General features: G+C 31.0%; 1 protein-coding gene across 5 annotated transcripts in view; it reads left to right on the forward strand.

Moving 5' to 3' along the window:
* The window catches only part of LOC119833198 (eye-specific diacylglycerol kinase), an 88,130-nt gene that overhangs the window by 4,487 nt on the left and 62,132 nt on the right, over positions 1–21,511 (forward strand). For all 5 annotated transcript variants that reach the window (XM_038357106.1, XM_038357109.1, XM_038357105.1 and 2 more), the window contains one exon: positions 18,571–18,742. In XM_038357106.1, the coding sequence (XP_038213034.1) occupies positions 18,653–18,742 (90 nt within the window). In that variant the 5' untranslated portion in view covers positions 18,571–18,652. Of the gene's footprint in view, positions 1–18,570; positions 18,743–21,511 lie in introns of those variants that run through there.

Here is a 21,511-nt window from a genome sequence, read left to right on the forward strand (position 1 = left end):
TAAGGATATAAGTATAAAACCTAAAAAAAGTAAATCTTAATTTTAATCCTTAATTTCAAACGTTATCCAATAATTATTCCTGGAACATAGTTATTTCTGGATATAAATTGTAACAACAACGTTCATTTAAAGGTTTATTCACAAAATAATCTACAGAATTAGCAATGTTATCTGATATTACTATATGAACACGTATTAGAACTAAGTTTATCGACTTTTAGATACTTGACATGAACATGAGAACGCTTTTTGGATTCTGCCTCGGCTTCACTTCACCGCTAGTTTTATATTTAAAGTGAACTAGAGCAAATTATGATATTCAGACTTGAATTTCATTTTTCTATTGAGATTTTTAAAATATTGAAAGGCAATCCATGATTGTGTTCACAAGGAATTCTGTTGAGTTCAATATTACGCTATTTAAGAAATACGTAACAAAATTAGCGCTCACTGTTACAGAACACGTGTTCTGTAGACTTTAGTAAATTATTAAAATATGAATATGTACGTAAGGAAATCGAAATTTGCATAACGTTTCTACATAATATAATAATGAAACCAAACGCGTAAAGCACGTCTGCCTATTGACGGAATGTTTGTGGTAGATGTATGTAATAATAGCAATAGCAATGTAAACCAGTGTACGTATAGTCTGTGGTACAGTATCTAGGGACGTAAGATTGAACTAAAACGTAGATAATATTTACAACTCTTTATCATCTATGTTTGTATATATGTTTCATGATGAGATTTTCATGAACAATGTTATACGTTTTTCTAGAATGCAGTTTACAGGCTCGTTTAATTATTTTAACACCTTTAATATATTCATAATGTTAACTTTGACAGTAAATAGTACGAAAATATCGTTTACAAATAAAATAATACAATTTGTCTGATTTACAGTTTCTTTGATTACACTCATTGAATCTACCTGAATAATTTAGATGTGCAAATATTTCATAAACTATAGCGGTTTACACTGTTTAGTTTGAAAATATTTCTGCTTGTTTATGTACCTACACGTTTGGAACGAAATGTAGAGTAGATGTTAGTACACGGTACTTATGAACAATAGAAAGATTAAGACTAAAAGATTGTGTCGAATTGTTTTCGTGTATCAGAATGGAAAACCGGCTTTTATATTACAACAAAAATTAAATTAGTATAATAATAATACATTAATACACAAGAAACGTTTATCTTAGACGACTTTCCTATTTCTACATTTACGTGTAGAAATAAGAAAGTCGATAAAGAAGTCAAAAAAAAAAAATGAAGAATAACCTTAATTATTATAATCAATGGAAAAAAAACATGAAATGTTGTCTCAGAATAAGTACACGTAAATATATGGACGATTATTTTCTCTTATAATGCTGCTATCCAAAGTTTATAGTCGTAAATCGTATCGTTTTAAGTTCAATATTGAGTACACAGTAGCATAGATAATATAATATTATACAATAGTATAATAGTAGGTAAATTATATTAAATGGAAGTTGGTTCACGTCTTAGAAAAAAAAAACTTATTAGGCCTAAATGTTTCAAAATTATATTTTCTACGTATTAAAAAAATACATCATGATGAAGTTTAATGGAACAATTTTATTTTTTATATAGGGAGATTTATTACTTTCGCTAGCATTACGAGAAAGTCTAATAAGTGTAGGTGAAGATACAGCGCACTGACGTCAATATTGCTTTATGATTCAAATCGACGTTAAACTGAGCTCGCCCAGCTGAGTGCAGCCCGCTCTAAAAATAATGTTTTAACAATTTTATATGTACGTTTTAGCAAGGCGCCACGTAAATATAGCATTATTATTATTATTACATTCAATAAAGCGCGTGAAAAAGCCTGGAAATTTTTATTCACAAATATTTAGTTAATTAATATCACGAGCACTCAGGAAAACTCTATTTAAATTGCAAGCAAAACATCCACCATGAAAATAATTTAGGAATTTTTCTCTATGCATATGTAATTTTTGTCATATTCGAAAATTCAGCATGACTGGATGCTGCGTTAGTATTAAAGTTCTATTCAGAAAAAAATCACAATTTTCAATAAATCCCACTAGTCATTAATGTTTTAAAATACACTGTATACCTAAATATACATAATACGCATGTCGCTACGATACCTATCGGTGGCACCAAACACGAAGGCCGTTGAAATAAAATATTAATATATTTCTATTTGATCAACACACTAGAATTTCATTATACCGAAGTAAATTACAAAGTCGCAGTTTTTGATTCGAGTGTTTGAGCACGATAAATATTGACATTTCGTCGTATTTTCATTCATGTTTGTAAAAGATTAAATTATAGAAACACATTTTTGGCGCTTTGGATGTTCGTCTCTTTCAGATGCTTTCATCTGTATGTAAGTGGCAGCCATTGAGATGGTGCACAACACAAGCTGAGGCTTTACTCTACTTATCTCGGATTGTTCTGAATCCAGAATCGTCTTAGTGTTTACACGAAACATCTTCGTCGTTTTGACAAAAATGTATGACCATTTTATTAGAGACCATACATTGAATTTTTAGCAAGTCGCTTACACTTTTTTCAGGACATTGCTGGTAAAGTATGATATTAATGAACAGAAATAGACAAAGTACCTATACACGCATTATACACAATTCAATGAGTTGTAAGATAATAATCGTGAAATAATAACAAGGAAAATTGAACCTATTTTATGTGTTTGGCTGCGCCTTTGAGTAAGATGTGATGTTATGAATTCAGAAATCAGATACCATTTAACCACTTAAAATTCATCGTGATTTCATCCAGTATGATCAAGATCTAAACTTAGCAGTATTCGACGCATTAAAATAAATAAGTATTAAAAATACGTCAATTGCGTCTTAAATTCATTAAAATGGTTAATTTCTTGTCAAAACAAGATGTATAAAGGTTTGAAGTTATTCTTCATGGCTAAAAGAATCAAGTATATACCTACATAATGACCTACATTTACATCATTTGATACAGAGGCGTTCCCTATTTCAATGGACATGATTCAAATCAATGATTCGGCAGCATCTCAAAGCTTGCTTCAGAGGTACTAAACCTATTCAATACTCATGAATACGCATATCATTACAGGAAATGCCCCACTCGGGTTCATTAGCTCGAGCTCACCATGTTAATTAATTATTAAACAATCTACAATCAAATTAATAACGACTAGGTATATAACAACACAGTGTGTCTAAATAAAAAAACATATGCGTGCGTGTTTTCTTCGTATTTTCGATGTAATTGGAGACGCGCGGCTCATTCCATTCCAATTAATAATATATTACCTATATCAAACCATGTTCACCGTATCACCGTTGGGATAAACCCACTTTAAATTTTTAATCAATACTTTGTTTAATTAAAACCTAATTGTCTGTAGCATATTTGATTATAAAATGATACCTAATAATCCTTCAGTTATTTAATATGTTCTTTGTAGATATTACAGTTAGTTTACTGCTTTTGCATTAAACACATATGTAATAAAAAGTCGAGTAGCTCAAGTATAATTTGATTTATGATGAATGAGTTTGGGAACAGTTTAACACCCTTCATTAAATATGCATACGGAAACATTGTATGGTAACTTACTTCAAAGTATTTATGTATTTATGTGTACTTACCTTTGCAAACTTTGATCTTAATCATAAACTTGCACCTAACTTGCGAAAATTTTAACGCGGGATTTAAACAGTAATATTATTTCAATTAGATTTAATGCATGTAATCCTACTTTCATCATCGAAAATATTTCGGGACCGGACTTCCTATTACTATACAGTATTAGATCACAGATTATATAATGTTATACTAGTAATTAGATAAACCATCCTTTCGATAACTCACAAAGACGAACTACTGCAGAAGTAATAATATATCCTTTAAGTACATTTATTGCAACAGAATTCATCCTTCGATACATTTAATGAATGTCATGCAATCTAAGCTGTTTCACTTGCCTTGAAAGAAACTGCGCTGTAAGTACAGCGATATAGTCGTTCACCTCTCGTGTCACGTTAACGATCTCATTAAGTTGTTAGTTCCAATTAAATATATAGAGGCGTGTCGCGCTCCATGCGTGAATTGTTGAAATATTTCTTTGTTACACGAGTACCTGAAGCTTTGTTTATTTGTTCATAAATCTCCATGAAGGCATACCAGTTAATCAATTTTTAATCACACAATAGCAAATATTGTCTGTATCAGGCACGATAATAGAGCACGTGTATTTTTCGTTCAAATTTAAGCATAGAATTGTTCTGGGGTTATCATAATTGGTTCATTATATTTATTATCGATAGGTACTTATTATAATAGACCTATAATTAACCCTTTTGGTAGAATTTCCTTTCATTAGTAGTGTTTGAATAACGAATCAAGTATAGAATATAAATAATTGTTCTAAATTGAACATTTCAATACAAATATTCGATTGTGCATACATTCATAATGTATTTAATTATATTTACGTACGAAAGAATCACACTTGCGTTTTCACACGTACCTAATTGTTTTCATTTAATCAATTTTTTAAATGTACATGGAAAGTACCATCCAGAGTAATTTCATAGCTATCTCTTGCCGAGACGAGCGTGAGCTCTGACTACAACAAATCAATAAAATCAATCGTGTTATAAATAGAATTGTCTAACTTTCAAATGTACCAAAATTGTTGTTGGGTATGTCTCTAAATTTAGCAACAGATTTATTTCCAAAGGTGGAAAATTTTCGATCAATGGCTGTTATTAAGATGCCACTTATTGTTAGAATAGGTAACGCAAGTGTGTATTACTCACTTTCGTAACCTATACAAAAAAAAAAATTGGCTTATCCCAAATAAAAGTAAGGTACCGCCGAGAACGAGTACGTATTTCTTTTTTTTTTAAATCTAAGCTAAGACTTAAGATACGGTTGATTCAACCAAATTGATTTTTAGAGGAAGGTACCTACTTAATATGAAGAAGTGAAGGCCATCCCCTTTTGAATGGAAAAGAAAGAATATTGATCGCAAGATATGGATCGCAGGAAAAACAAAGAACCCAATTCTTAGTGAATTATATAAATTTCTTCTCTATTATTTGTTATCAACTGCGCGTATTTAATATTTATCGTCAATAAATAATTTTTAATCATCTTAGAACTTTATTTGGGCATTTGTATCAATATACCTTTTGTTTGAAGGAGAAAACATCATTAATATAAAAGACCCGTTATTTATAAGGCAAGTACAAGTCGAACTCCAGCACCAAGGTTTCCGCACCTTGGAAAAGTTAACAAAACAAAGTTAATTTTCGTACTTTTCAACTTATCTTTATAAGGCTCATTGCTTTGTGCGTGTTTGTATTACTTGGGTCAATCTACTCGAAAGTTTCATTTATATTCGCATAAACTTTTCCAGCGTATTCACCGAGATCGTTGTTTCAGCGTTTTTGATTTAACATTATATTATTTAAATGTTCAAGCTCGAGAAAGATGTCAATGTATTAATGTAGGTAACAATGTGTTAAAACACATTTTTACTGACAGTTGGACATAAAACTGAGAACTTAGGATCAAAGTTTGCAAAGGTAATTACACTTTCACAGATCCAGAGTTTACTTTTCAAGTGTCCCCCAAAGACAGCTCAGCAAGACGGCTCGGCGAGAGCCACTTAGCACAATAATATTATGACAGTTTTCCCAAGTAAAATATTTAAATGTTGCTCCTTAGTCTATAAATTTTATACGTTAAAAACTTCTGCCATTATTTTATCGCGGTTATGAGTTAAAATTAATGGTAGAGAAGGGACCAAATTTAACTTTAATATAAATAAATTACTCAATGTAAATTGATACTTTGTGTTGTCTGAATATGAAAAAGTTTTTTTTGTAGAAGTAAGTTGAGTTCACAATAAATTCAAAAATGTGCCCTGGTGAGACCTTAGTATTTTCGATATCGACAAAACAAATTGTACAAGTTATTATTTGATATTTTTATTAGATTCGCAAATCGTTGAATCGTATCGCACATTACGCACGCGTTTACATGAACGAAGACTATTCAGATATACGTATACAGCTATTTTATCGAAGATAACAGTAGACTTTTCCGTCGTTACGGTTCCTTAGTGACTTGCGTCGAATCGAAAGTGGGTCTAATGAGTCGGCAAACACGACCCGATACAAACGAGTAAACAAGTATGTCTTCCTCTATGTATATACTGAAGGGTCCAAGCGTGAACCGAACATTTGATCCGATACCAAACAAACGTCTTTAATTTTTTTCAGTAAAATAATTATTTTATGGACGTCCACGACGTGTATATTTTGAAGTTTATGGATGTTAACTCGTTTTATTAATTGTATTATTTGTCCCAACGACGTTATCAAATTTATCCTTTCTGACTAAAGTATTTCAGGTTTAGAGTAACTGGAAATATTTTTAGTAACATACGTATACATCTTTAATAACACCAACAACTTAGTACGAAAATTTTGACGTGCATGCTTGAATGATTAATAACGTGCAATAATAATGGCCTAACAGCATGCGAATTGTAATTACAGTACACGAAAAACGGACCATGTACGTCGCATTTTTCATAATTACTGACAAAATGGGTTGTACAAAGCTCATGCGTGCCCGCTCTTGCATGTCAGTTATCAGTAAATTTTACAGGCATGTGAGCGTTTGTCTTTTATTTAACTGCCGTAATGAGGAAGAGATAAAGATAAAACGTATTCTTATTAAGCCAAAGGCTAATAATGTTCAGTGCAATATAATACAGCATGATATATTGAGATCGAAGATTATTTTTCCTTTAGGGCCAAGCGTTTTTAATGAGCATTTTAATGATTACAATGTTACCTTTAATCCGGAATAGAAAAACAGAAGTAAAGACGGAATGGATGTATGCGATGCAAAAATCAATATAACATCCATCTTCAATGTACAAAAATACCACTTTTGGGATTGGGCTCCCCCATGTCTTTAGGCGTCATTCATTCAGTGGGCTTATTCGAAGTGATGGATATCTTAAACTTTTGTTTTCCGTGTTTGTTATCGCGGAATGTGTTTTATTTTCGGAATTTTGTTAACTAAAGCAACGTTGCGGTATTTAAAATCAAATTATAGCTGCTCCGCAATTAGTTATAGTGTTATAGTGAAAATATATATGGTGTATCGATACGAGGAAGAGATCTGCAATAAGTTTTCAGCAGATAAAGACTATATTTATCTAAGCTCCAATTTCGGCAATCAATTTGCACATACGCTTTGGTTGAGGTAGAGCTAGTTATAGTAATTTGGCCTATTAAGGAAAAGAAGAAAGGAAAAGTGGTCTTAATTACACCTTACATCCAATGACAATCGAATACGGATATAATAATCGATAAAAATATATTTAGTAGAGATTTAGTATAGACATTAATACATTTTCAACAACAACAGAAATTAACAGAATCAAACATTATTATAGTAAATTTGTCTATATATCGTGTATAAAACAGACTTTCAAATACATGTAGAATACACCCACATAAATATACACCGTAAAATTTGCATTTAAGGCATAAAATTGTATGTACGTTTTTTGGCTTTCTGTATCAATGTCAGGTCAAGTCCATACTAAAACTTTATTGATTTATATATTATTGACGTGGATGTTTACGTTATGAATTAAACGATATAATATAAATCATAACTTATTTTCGGTGCTTTATGATGTGAAATTAATTAGTTGCTTCCATTGCTTTTTTGATATACGTAATGGTGAAAAGAATACTTTGAACAACGTCGCACCAATTTATACTTCATTACACAATTTCGCAGCGTAAATATTATATAAATGATTTTCACGAAAATTAAACTAATTAACGATCATCAGAGTATCAATCAGTACCGTTTATGTACTGATTGGCACAGTTTTATAAATGAATTATTGAATATATTATTAAATTCCACGAGTTAAATATGAGTGCTCGGGACGGATTTAATACTTCACGACTTCATAAGACAGAAATTTCTCATCGACAAATTACACTCCTATATGATAAGCCATTTTCACACAAATGAGCAGGTAACAAATACATGTCTATGAATCTGTCCAACCATCCATCATCACAAACTTTCACATTGGTATTATCTGTGACAGAGGTTTTAAACCTATTATTGTAGTTACATTAAATTATTTTGTTCATTAAGTATTTATATTCTACATTCGTTATATTCACACTGAAACAGATTATTTAAAAAGCGATTACAACTCATGTTAAAGCTCAAACAACTGCATGGAACTTGTTGAAAATTATTCAAAGAATAACTCGGTCTGAACCTACTACAAACTACATGTAAGTTGGACGTGTATATTATAACATGAAACGAAACTTGATGAAGCGTATACAAATAACACATTTTTATTGAGCTTTTCAAACCCTCGTCTGGTACCTAACCATTAGGAATATTTTAACGAGATGGATGGATTTTCAAAGGATGTGTTTACTTATTCAAAGACGTATTTTTAAATTGCACAACAACGAGATCCCACGTTTTTCTTTTTTATAACAGCAGCTTTTAGAAATAGAAGAACTAAATGAAATAGAATTCTAAATTCTCTAACAAACGCAAAGCGTGCATGTAGCGCTTCATGTTTTCAAAGAGAAAAGGTCTCCAATTTGGTCGATTAAATTGCATTTAAGTAGCACAATTCATTTCAACGTTTCGTGCCTTCCCATGTGGGTGAAAATGACAATGTAGTTTCAGAAAATGTATGGATAGTTTTGCTTTATAAATTGAGGTTAATACTATCTTACATTTAAGCTTTTTGATGGAAGTTTATTATTCGCACTATGAACTACAAAACTGAAACACAACATGTTCTTACGAAACTCTTGAATCAGCCTATCAATTTTAATCCTACTAATTACCCTAAGCGTTACATTTCTTACGCAAAACCCGTTATTTAAAAGATCATAAGATCGCAGATAAGCAGTGGTGGCTCAGTGGTGAGAACCTCGGACTTCAAAATCGATAAGTCGGGGTTAGAGGCCGGGTGAGAGTGCAGGAAATAAATTGATTTTTTAATTTATCTGCAACTGTAGATAACATTACCACTGCTTAAAACGGTGAAGGAAAACATCGTGTGGAAACCGGCATGTCCAAGAATCAAAAGTTCGACGACATGCGACATCTGCCAACCCGCATTTGGCCAGCATGGTGGATTATGGCCTGAACGCTCATAGGAGGCCTGTGTCCCAACAGTGGGAACATGTATGGGCTGATGATGATGAAGTTCAGATTTTCACAAATATTAAACTTGATACAAGCCGGGACATGAAACTTATTATTACATGCATTTAAAATATAGACCACGTCACATAGTTAGGTTTCATAGTGAAATTATTAACATTAAAATCTTAATTAGGTCAAAATTAGGTTGGTTCGCTTGCTACCAACATATTGCATTTCAAGCATAAAATCGTGCCATGAATATTGTAAAACTAATTCATTGAATAGGCAATTTCATACCGAAATTAATAAACATGTCTAAGACACTTGTGTACGAAGTAAATATGATATGATACACTATACTTCATTGCTCTAAACGTGTAGCAATTACACGGCTCGATACTGTAGGGTTTAGGATGTTAATTTAATCACTGTACTGTATTTACAATTAAAATCGACAGCAGGTAGTAATTATTGGGGTGAATAATCATTTATTCTGCGATGGTTTCGAAGCGGGTTCATTACGTAACTGTTTGTAATAAATTTGTGATTAATATGTATTAGACACAACTCGATTATTGTAATACAATCTCTTTTTTATATTTTTTTGGGTTTTGGGTGTTGAATATCATACAATTATATATGTATCGATTGCATGAGATGCATTTTAAAACCTGAATAGTATTTTATAAGGTCTCTCTTCGTAGTTGTAAAAATGTAGCACTTATGATTTAAATATAACTTGTGAGCATTTCAAAAAGGCTTCAGTCGTAGTCGATGTAGTTACGAATTAGAATTGGAATGAAATTATATGGGAATGCGTGAGTTTGCATAATATGTACCTATCGAATAGCAAAGCTTCGAGATACGGATATTAACAAACACAGCCACGTAGTATAATTTACAATTAAAGCCACAAAGCCATCGTCTAGGCTTTCACTATTATCTTTACTAACGTTCCAACGTTGATTGAGATACATTAACACTTAGGTATGTATTTCATTAATTTTAACAGGGCGAATGGGAAAAAGCTTTCTAACGAATTCTTGAAATATGTAAAATTTATTGTTGAATAAATATATACATTTCAAAAATTTGAAAAAAAAAATTGACCATGATTCGAAACCACGACCTTTGCACTAAACGTCTTGAACTGCTTGGCCACTCATGAACCTAAATGAAGTGAAATTTAGATACTTAAATGATAAAAGTATTTTAAAATAATGTGCTATTGATATTTACATCGAAACTTGCAACACGTCAATACGAATGAGTCCTCTATAGATTAAAAATTACAGACATATTAATATTGTGAAATTCATCAAGCAAAGTAACTCACGCGAGCGAAGAACTTCGAAATTGAGCTAATTACCACTGCATTTGAAAAACGAGTGAATTTCTTGCTTTTATATTTTAAGTGTTTGTTGAATTTCATTTCAAAAACTGTTTATCAAAAGTCTAATTATACACATTTACAATTTAATTTAATTGAATCAATAATTGAAGTCATACTACTACCACAGATCAAATAATACTATCTATTACTTTATAGACACGTTTATCCGTATACGTATATATGATGATTGCTTATATTATTTAATTTAACACACAATTTAGTTAGATAGCGTCAAATGTCTTACAGTTTAAATATAAAATCTGTGCTAATGTTATAAATAGATAACGTTTGTGATTTTGTGATGTTGTAGGTGGTAATCACTAGCTCTCGGGGTCTCTAATGAAATCATTTTGAAAATTCTTGTACAAGCTGCTTATTTATATTATTATTCATAATATAATTTGGTGATTTGTTTACATTTTGACGGATGGATTTGACGTTAATTGAGTTTCAAACACAATATGGTAGAAATATTGTTTAGCATCTTTATTTGGTATTGAGATAAAAATTAATTATTAAATAGCTGGAAAATATTTCATATCAAATTTTAATAAGGAACATAAACAGTTACTTCTTCCTTAAGTTAATTACATTAGTACAACACGGGCCTATTCAAAACCGGGTTAGAAACAAAAGAAGACTTAAATCAATTATTATTAGGGTCGTGACTTGAGGCACTTCTCAAAGAATATAATTAAAAGTTAGCTCAGTGTTTACCATTGTAATGACGTCACCTTATATTTATGGTTCTGTAACGAATTCCATCTACAAGATAAAATAAGTCATGGCAATTTTCCGTAAAGTTTCAACAATACAACACAGTTAAAGTAACTACCAAAATCGCTGGAAAATTTGTTTTAAAAGCTATATTTTTTTTTTGTTAAAACTGTTACGCAAAGAAACAAAACAAAAGTAATAAGGAACAAACGTCATATTTTACGACTATCATACATGATACCTAAGATAAGCATAGCCTAGTTAGGGAAAACCTGATGTCAGTATGAATCAGCTTTTCAATAGACCAATAAAAAGTGATAGATCTCCTCAAACAATTTATAGAAATCATATTTACACAAAACTGCAAAACGTAACAACACACTGATTGCGGGAAATGATTATCCGAAACTTGGACTAATTAATTATTAATAATTCGTTATAATGAATTATTGGAGTCATTAAGCTATGATCGAAGTTGACTTGATAGAATATAAAAGAAGTTCTCAATTTTTTTCTTAGTCTTTTCATGGAGAATTTATAGTAATATTATAAAGCTGAAGAGTTTGTTTGTCTATTTGTTTGTTTGAATAATCTTAGGAACTACTGGTCCGATTTAAAAAATTCTTTCAGGGTTAGATAGCCCATTTATTGAGGAATGCTATGAGCTATATGTGTACCACGGGCGAAGCCGGGGCGTACCGCTACTAGTTTCATAAAGTCTGCTTATTACGACACGTCTACGTCTTAAATAATTATCTAACTTGAAGTAAAAACTGTTAGCTTTACACTTTAGTTTAACGGCGCGGCGTTAGTTGTTATTTAACTCTGAGTTGGTTATATAGTTCCTTACATCGAATATTATATTATCTGTGCTTATACCACAACGTATTGATAACAAACACTCTAAATATATTTTTAACCGCATTATCCTATAAACGTATATAAAGCTTACATAGGCTAATAGGGTAATGCAGTATAAAACGTAACGTAATGCATATGCCCTATAATATTCAGATATTAACAAATAGATAAAGAAGTAATTCTACTACAGAAGTACCTATATACAGTAACGAACATATTCATACAGTAAAGAAAAGCATAGTCTTTGACACGATTTATTTTCTACTTTCTAGAAAAATTATTAATATTGTAAGTAGACTGTTTATGAATATTTAAATTTCCATTACTCAGTTCCAATGCGGACATTGAACAACGATTGATCGAAATACCCTAGGTTATTCGAATGATTATTGAATTTTCAATGTGAGATTCACTGTAATTGATTATGTATTATCACCATATAAATGCATGAACCTTTAAAATTAATGAAAAATAGTATTCTATTCGTTATAAATAATAATGATATGAAACTGTTGCCTGTGTTGATGATGAGTGGGTTTGAGACATGTATGAGTATCGATGTTGTTTATAATCTGAGCTGCTTGTCATCATTTCCAAAAGTCCATAGAACAGCTTGTTTTGTGCTTCCTCAAAATTGTCAATATCCTATTTAAATACAAGTATAACTTATTACGAATTTCTTCTTATCGGTACTTTTAAAACATTGTTTACGTTTCCCCTGACTAACATGTTACATACAGTCTTCGATTAAAATAAATGCAACAAAGAATGCATTTTACTTTGTAAGAAAATACATTACTGTAATAGAGGTTGAATAACTGGATTATAGAGAAACCTAAGGATCGGCATCTCAGCCACGTCGCCTGTTTAGTTTAGGGTTTAGACAATAGCCCGTCACAGGAACAAAGGCATTACTGTGAGAGCTGTTAGGCTCCAATATTCCCTTGCAATTTATTGTTCATCTATCGAGCTCGCCCACTTTCCTTTGACATGCGTGCTTTTATTCAATAAGAGATGTATTTTTTGTAATGATGAAAATAAATATTATTTAGCGATTTGTATTCAGGTATAATTAGGGATTACTATAATATTTTTTAACATAGAAAACATAACAATGATCATCTTGGCTTTGTCGCTCATGAGTGTTTTCTTTCAAGCAACCCAGTATTCATAATGGACAAAAACAGGAATTATTATTATTGTTATTACATAGCCATATAATAATCATAACAATACAGCATAAGAAATTCCTATAGATAAAAATGTTTGGTAAACTTTACACCGACATTGTTGCATATATTTTAGTTTAAAAATATAATTTTTTTATGAGTTCGGCAGGAAATCTCCAAAAAAGCCTTTTCCTGTGAGGGAAAAGAGCATGTGGGATTGTTGTTGGTAACAATCCCACATACTCATACTTTTAGCGAGTTAAAATCTCTCCGGAGATGGCCCTGCTATTATAGCAGGGATTCCGGAATCTACTAGAAACCGAAAACTGCGGGCATAGAGTTCTCTAACCGTAATCATATTATCTATACATAATGCTATTGAATATTCTGTATAATACCTATCTAGCTAAAATTCATTTTTGGGAGTGAAGAAGTGTCCGACGGAAGTTATGGTTCACAGAAATGTTCAATTGTATTTTATAATACACTATAAAAATATCCCATTTAAATTAAGGTAATTTTAACCGTATTTATATGTTATCGCTCTCGCCCGATATTTAGGACTTGGCTGTCTAACCAACTTAGCAGTATTCAATATACGTAAAAACAGTATCTACTTGATGACGCACATTTTTTCTTTTAGAAAATTAGTAAAGTCTGGCTGTACTCATGGACCATGGGAAGAACATATTTATAGGCCCACTGTTTACTCTGACATCCGCCTACACACTTATAAAGATAATAAAACGAGATCATGTTTATATTGAAATATTCTGCCTGAAAAACAAATTACACGTTTCACACGCTTGTAAATATATATTTTCCAATAAGAAGCGTACATTCAATATTCAGGTGGAGTATCAGTCGATTTCCCTTTTAATTTATATACTTCCTGATTCAGAAATCGATTTTAACAATCTCGAAAAGATTGACGAATTCGTCCTGAATGTTTAATCATATTATGAGATGGAATTATTTCGTAAGTATAATTAGTTTGAATATAAAAATAAACAATAAAACAGCAATCGTTCATTCGTTCAATATATTTTCTTTATTCAAAGGTAATCGAGAATGTTTTAACACGGAGTAAATAATAGTACGTCTTAGTCACAGTACCGTAAATCTCAGAGCGATGGCGTCAAAACGTCGAGGTTATAAAAACAGCAATTGCCTATCCTTAACTTTATAGCGACAATATCCGCTTTCATGCCGTAAATATTCACAAGTTCTATTATCCGTTACACGTTAGGAGTATTTAAAATAATTGTAGCAATTTTCTGGTTTTCGGTGATATGTAAAGTTTATTGTTATTATTTCATATTAGAGTTATTGTAAATTTCAATGGCTTCTCTCGTATGAGCGTATATGTGTATATGTAATAGTATAAGTGGGTAGTAAATACATATATAATATCGTCTTAAAATAAGTCACAGTTATTTAGAAAATAATATTCCATTTTATGTTTGCGGAAAGGGACGTTAGTGCTTTTGGCCTAAATAATGTCACATTCAGCTTCAGATAATTTATGCAAAGTCACGTGAAGTAGTCTAGGATAATCATTGATTTTTATAGTGAATATTAAAAGAAATCCATTATAGAGATATGACAAAGTAAACAATATCTTATTCGGGGATCATTTGGTGACTAACGTAACGAACAGCGACTGTCTGAATGATTTTACAGGGCTTAGTATTCGACTTTATACTGGTCGACCGACCACATGCGACTGATGACTAAAACTGATTGTGAAAATAGTCAGCGGATGGTGATCGCTTGGCTCAAACTGATCGAACTGATAATTATTGAATTATATCAAGCTATTTAAATGTGTCGATCGATATATATGTGTATCCAATTCAAAGCGATTCCTCAACTCTTATATATGGGGTGGCTGGTATATACTATGAGTGAGAGAAATCTCGCTTTAAAGATAGAATGTTTTTAATAATTTTACTTTATTGGTTTATAAAAAACAAAACCTCTTATTCACGGAAAATATCACTTGTTCAATAATGTTGCTGGAAATTTTGATTGCGAAAAGATTTCAACATGCGTTATCAACTCGGCAACACGCGTTGTTGCCAGCCACTCCTCAACTTATTGATTCAAATTTGTTGCTTAACAAATGTTTACCACAAATACGGAACTTTAGATGTCATGTGGTATACTTCAATTAACTATTTTCTGCCCTAATAAATAATCGAATTAGACAGGCACAGGATTTATTATCTTTGTCAGTTTATTACGGTTCGCGTCTTGGGACTTGAAAAAGTACAAGATGGATTCACTTTGTAAGGATCTAAGTGCCACTCTAACACAATTTACAGTGGAGTATCTGATATTCATAGACGCTCATTATTTAATTCATCAATCAATGTAAATAGAACCAATTTGTAACTGACTTGAAGGCGTTCTCAATTGGAATAATTTCACTTGAGATCCAATAATTTATTTAGGTAGGTACAAGATATTCCGTACATATTTTGATTATTTAATAACGGCTTCCTTTTTTCAACTGATATTTCCTATGATAAGAACATAGTATTTTGTATACTTTATGCTTTATTTTTCATATTAAAACAAAATTATAATAAATAACGTTAGTATTTTTTCTTTTAATCTCTTGGTGCTTATTTCTTAAACTGTTTAATGTATGTTATAATTATAATGTATGTTATTATATATTCCTATAAATTATAGCTCTTCAGAAGCAAAACTACTTAATCTTTTCATGTAGCTACCTTAGGTTGAACAAAAATTCACGAGAACTGAATCATTTAATAAATATCGCGAGGTTCTTTTAACTGAATAAAGTTATCACATTCCACAATGTTCACTATTTAAATTTTGAAATGTTTGAAAAAAAAAATCAAATGATTGCGTGATATGTCAAATGATTATCTGCTTATCAAGTATGAGTATGAGATGTTTGTCTAATAATTAATTTTTCTTTTAAACATTACCCTGCTAATTTATGTTGTGCTAGTTAAATATTCGATGTCATGCAGGAATGAAAATTTTATAACCTATTTATATTATAACGTTATGAATCGTAAAACAGCACGCGAACATTTAAATAATTTAGCCTGAATGAACTTTTTATGTAATAAGGAAATGGATTAGTTCCATCAAATTTAGTACTTTGTATAGGCTTGCGTCATAAAATGTTGTTTACATTTAACGGATATTCCCACAAGGGACTTTTTGTAAGACAAATTGCTTTAATATGAATTATTTACGGGCTGTAATTTAAATTTAATTAAAAAATTATCAGGTAGGTACTTTTCCTTCCTTCTGATACTGATTTTTAGTTAACCCTACCCTGTTTTAATTTCATTTCAAAGCATTACAAACGAGATTGCATATCTACGTTTTATCTGTAAATAACAATGTAAGTGGTGAAATTTGTTTATTCATTTGTAGAAAACGTGTTCCTACACTAGATAACAAAATTTGAAAAGCTCTTCACTAGCCACCTACATTATTTCTCATGATATAAGCGTTACATTATATATCTGTTTTTTCGGATCAAGACGTATGGACTTGAGTACTTCATTTAGTGCATAATTTGAGTTATGTAATTTTAACAACGTTAATTTTTATTGAGTATTGGAGGTTCAAACAGAAAATATCTATTATTATAAAAAAAGGTTGCTATTCTGGTTACACCTTTAATAAGTAAATCTTATAATTATTTACTTTTTTTAACTAATAATGTCTGGATTGATTAAACTTGCCTTTTTCTCTACTTACTTTATTGATAATAGCTACTATGTTTTATTTATTTTGAATTGTCTTTCTATCATAATGATAAAAATTAATATTAGAGCAAATCACTTGTTACAGATATAATCAATTTTAAACTTCATAGCTGGTTTCACTAATTTTAGATATATTCTTCATAGCTTGTCATTCGAAACTTATAAAAACGTTTCTTATCAGCGAGCAAAAACTGCAGTGAAACCAGCACTTAGTGTCATAATTGCTCGAGTTTTAACCATATAAATCCGATTGTCATTTTATATCCTAGGATGGAACAGCATTACTCAAAGTGTTTTACGTCTTAATTTTATATGAATGTTTTATGAAGGTACTAAACTTTATGAATAATAGCAATCCACCCCGACCCATTGTTTAATGGCTGTTAAGATTTCAATTAAAGTAAACTGAAGATTAATTCAATTAATTTTATTTTATTTCTGTTTCGAACACTTAAAATTACTTTAACGTTTTTAAATTTAAAATTAATAACAATGAAAACATTAATTAGTTTCATGACATATTATGGTTAACCAATACTGGTATTTGCTTGATATAGATTTCTATACCAATTTGCACCTTAAATTATTATCAGCAGTAGTAGTGATTCGCTACTACTGCTGATATCAGCAGCCATATTTGTTCTTACTGCAGGTATGTATGTAGGTATGCCTTATATGCGATCCCAAAAAGTTTATTATACCTATAAGATAAAAATGTACTGAACGTATTCCTGCATTCACCAAACTTAAGTACCTTTATAGTACATACCTATTAGATGTATTTTTATTTTTGTTGACATATATGTTTAAATATTTTTTAATCGTTATATTCGAGAAAGTATTTATACGAACAATTGACTCGGCGACTAAAATTAATGTAAAATTCATGCGTGGCGTGGTGGCAGTGGTATCGGTATATATGTTTTGTGTGTCGAGTTTGAGTTATGGATTGCTTTTACTATAATGTGATGCATGAAATACCAACATGAAAGTTGTTATCGCACTTCGTACAGTAAGTTTGAATTTTTTTAGTTATATTTTGTTCTGAGTATATTTTATTTTTCATGTAAATAAGAAATTAATATTTAAAGTAGTCGGACCAAAGCAGAAAGTGGCTCATTGTAATTGTAAATGGAGTTTTATCGCCCTATATACGATTTCCTCATAACAAAGTGCTTTTGAAAATCGACGGTCGGATTCTTCAATTAAAATCTTCAATACTAATTTGTTTAGATATAATTGGTCCAATGAGTAAATTCAGACTTTTTATTCATTTATCAATGTTGTTTCTCAAAATTACAATTCAAATTCAAATATGTTTCCTAACCTTGGCGGAATCTGGTAATCTATCTTATGTGGAATTAAATTGTAGTTCAAAGATTTTACTCAATATTGACCTGATCTCTATAAAAGCATTGTGTTGCAGTGTTGTTAAGAGAGCGGTGCGGTGGGGGCGGCGGGGCGGGCCCGCGAGATGAGCGGCGCGCGCGCAGCCCGCCCCGCCCGCGATGCAGCGTCTGCGCACCACCTTCAAACGATCTCGGACGCCAACGCCCGCCGATATGAAGACGCAGAGCAGCCTCGAAGTGCCCAAGCAGGTTGGTATATCTATATATCTACATCAATATTTTAAAGGGGAAACAATATATTAATATTTTTATACAACAAATATAATCAAAAGCTTCTTTATCGATTATAATTTTTTTTAAGTCGTCTTTATTCAGGTTAGATGCGCCACTTGTAACTAAATAACGTCTGAGAAGATTTGATTTGTTTAATTTTCGCATCCTCTCATTACTTTCATCAAATTTACTTATATGTTCTCTAATAGATCTATGAGTTTAGTGTCACATTAACACAATCGCCTTTACCAGTCTTATAAATTGATATAAGTTTTATGCTCTATTAGCTGTTTCGAATGAGTCGTTTCTGAATACATGACTTAACAGATGTTAAGTCGTTAAGGAACATAAATACGGCCCTGGTAGTTTGCGTAGACAGAGCCTTTAGAAACAAGAAACAGTGCAATAATTTACTTTAGAGCTAACGAAAAGTTTGGTCAGAATTACATGTACAATAAACTTACTACAACAAGTTAACTAGTTGGCTACTCTTGTTACTTGCACCTGATCCTCAATTGGGAACTATTATTTTTATTCTTTTCAATTTTATCCTACGTCTAATGCTAACAAATGCTTGACGTGAATCTCAAGTCGTAGACGCTGTAGAACAGCGTTGTAGCTTAAAGTCTACGAAATATCCATGTGTCAAGACGTTATGAAAGTTATTTTACCTCCACCTCTTTTTCATTTACGATGCTTCCTATAAAAATAATGATAACGATCAATTACCAGGCTTCATTTACCGTAGTAAAATAAATAATGTTAACGTGTTTTTTTTGCGTTTTTCTTTTATGAAAATTTTGCTAATTTGCATATTAAATATATAACGCAAAAGAGATTATCTTCAAGTCTAACAACAAATATTGACTGTAATCCGTATTTGCTTACGTACCAGTAACATTGACCTACTCTGCCCGATATTATGATTCGAAACTCTCCAGTAAAACGAACATGTTATGACGTCATACCGCTGTAACGACGTCACAGTTGCTTTGAAGTCAGAATGTTGAACAATGTTATTTTTCCAAACTACATCTCCCATTGCGAGGCTATCGGCGAGTTAAAATTTTGTAAGCCAACAAAAGTTGAAATACACTGCTATAAATTTTGAAATGAAAATTTATTGGAATTGAGATAACATAATATACTTATGTAAATGTCGATCTTTTTCAATTTCAGTATAGGTCATTAATATTTATACATAAAAATTGGTTATATTCTCATTTTATTGCATATTCTGTTCCTTTTTGAATTAAAAAATACAACAGGTAAATACTACAGTTAAGCAAATGTATGCTACAGGATATAGAATTCATTTTCATACTTCATATTTGGCAATTAACTTCATAAAAGAATAATTAAATTTACACGTAGAAATTTCAGAATTCCCATAGAATTTCCTATTTTTTTATTACAAGAAGGCATTCATTTTGGTTAACACTTGGATTCCACATATATTTAGCATGAAAAGCGTAGTGGTCATTAATTTGGCAAATAAATTACTACCTTGTTAATGGAGGGGCGGAAAGAAATTGTTACGGACACTGCGTGCTTTTAATGTAGCAAGAAAGTAAATAATCTATGATATTATTCGTTATTACGACAATTTGTAAATACCAGAAGCACTATGTATAATGTGTTTGAATAAAACAAGGAATTGCTTCATAAACACTTAAAACAAGTCTGCGTATTATTCTTTTAAGCAAAATGTTAGTATTGTCTACCACTTAAATTACTTTAACACTTATCTTCAAACATTTTCCGTCATCAGCAGCATCTACTCCTTACTGAACTGCGAGTAATCCTTCTCCAAATTTTCAATAGATAGGTCTGTGCAGTACTTTCAATTAATTGACTAACAAACATCTATTCTAACAAATTTTTAACTTTGAATAATGCGGTAAAGTACTTAAAGTATTTATCGTTCACAAATTGGAATATGGACAAGTATTCTAATGATGTTAATAAATATAATATATTCATTTCTTTTATTGGAAATGATGTCCATACAAATATTTCAATAAGGGTTGAATGCATTAAAAGTTATAAACTTATATGTAATGTTAAATTCAGAAGCCATGCAATTTAATAATTCTTTCCTTGTCTTGATGTTATTTTTAAAGTGTGTTGGGATGTGTAAAATAAAAAGAAGTTACATGCAAAATTTATTGATTAAATAATATAACCAATAAAATCATAAATAAGGACGTTAGTATCGAAAAGTCTCTGGGAGAACATTGGTACATTCAGTAGATCTTCGTATGGATGCTATCTTGTAAGCCGGGTTTAAAAAAAACCCACACATTTGGCTAACAGATCAAACGCTATAAATCTTCGAAGACATCTTAACGGACGATTTATAAGAACGAACTAAAGAGCTTTGTTTTTAACAAGCTGAATGGTGTAGTCGTTACTTTTTGTTTACTTTATTGAGAGGATCAGTGAATAGCTATTAGGTGAAGGATATTTCATGTAAAAATAAACGACTAACTATCTCTCGACGTTCTTCTATTACTCGGGAGTTAAGTAATGTAATATTCAACTTGGAAAGTTAAATCTTTTCGCGATATGGGTGCATGATTGGAAAATATACATTAAATGTGTAACAAATAATGTTAGGAAACAAATATGTTTTATCTCATCTAACACATAATTGGAACATACAGAATATCCAATCTTAAGTAATTCGAAGCTATGATCAAATACGCAAAAGTACAATATGACAAATATCATTATTTTTTTTTT

The sequence above is a fragment of the Zerene cesonia genome, chromosome 17, assembly GCF_012273895.1.
Source record: "Zerene cesonia ecotype Mississippi chromosome 17, Zerene_cesonia_1.1, whole genome shotgun sequence".
Taxonomy (NCBI): domain Eukaryota; kingdom Metazoa; phylum Arthropoda; class Insecta; order Lepidoptera; family Pieridae; genus Zerene; species Zerene cesonia.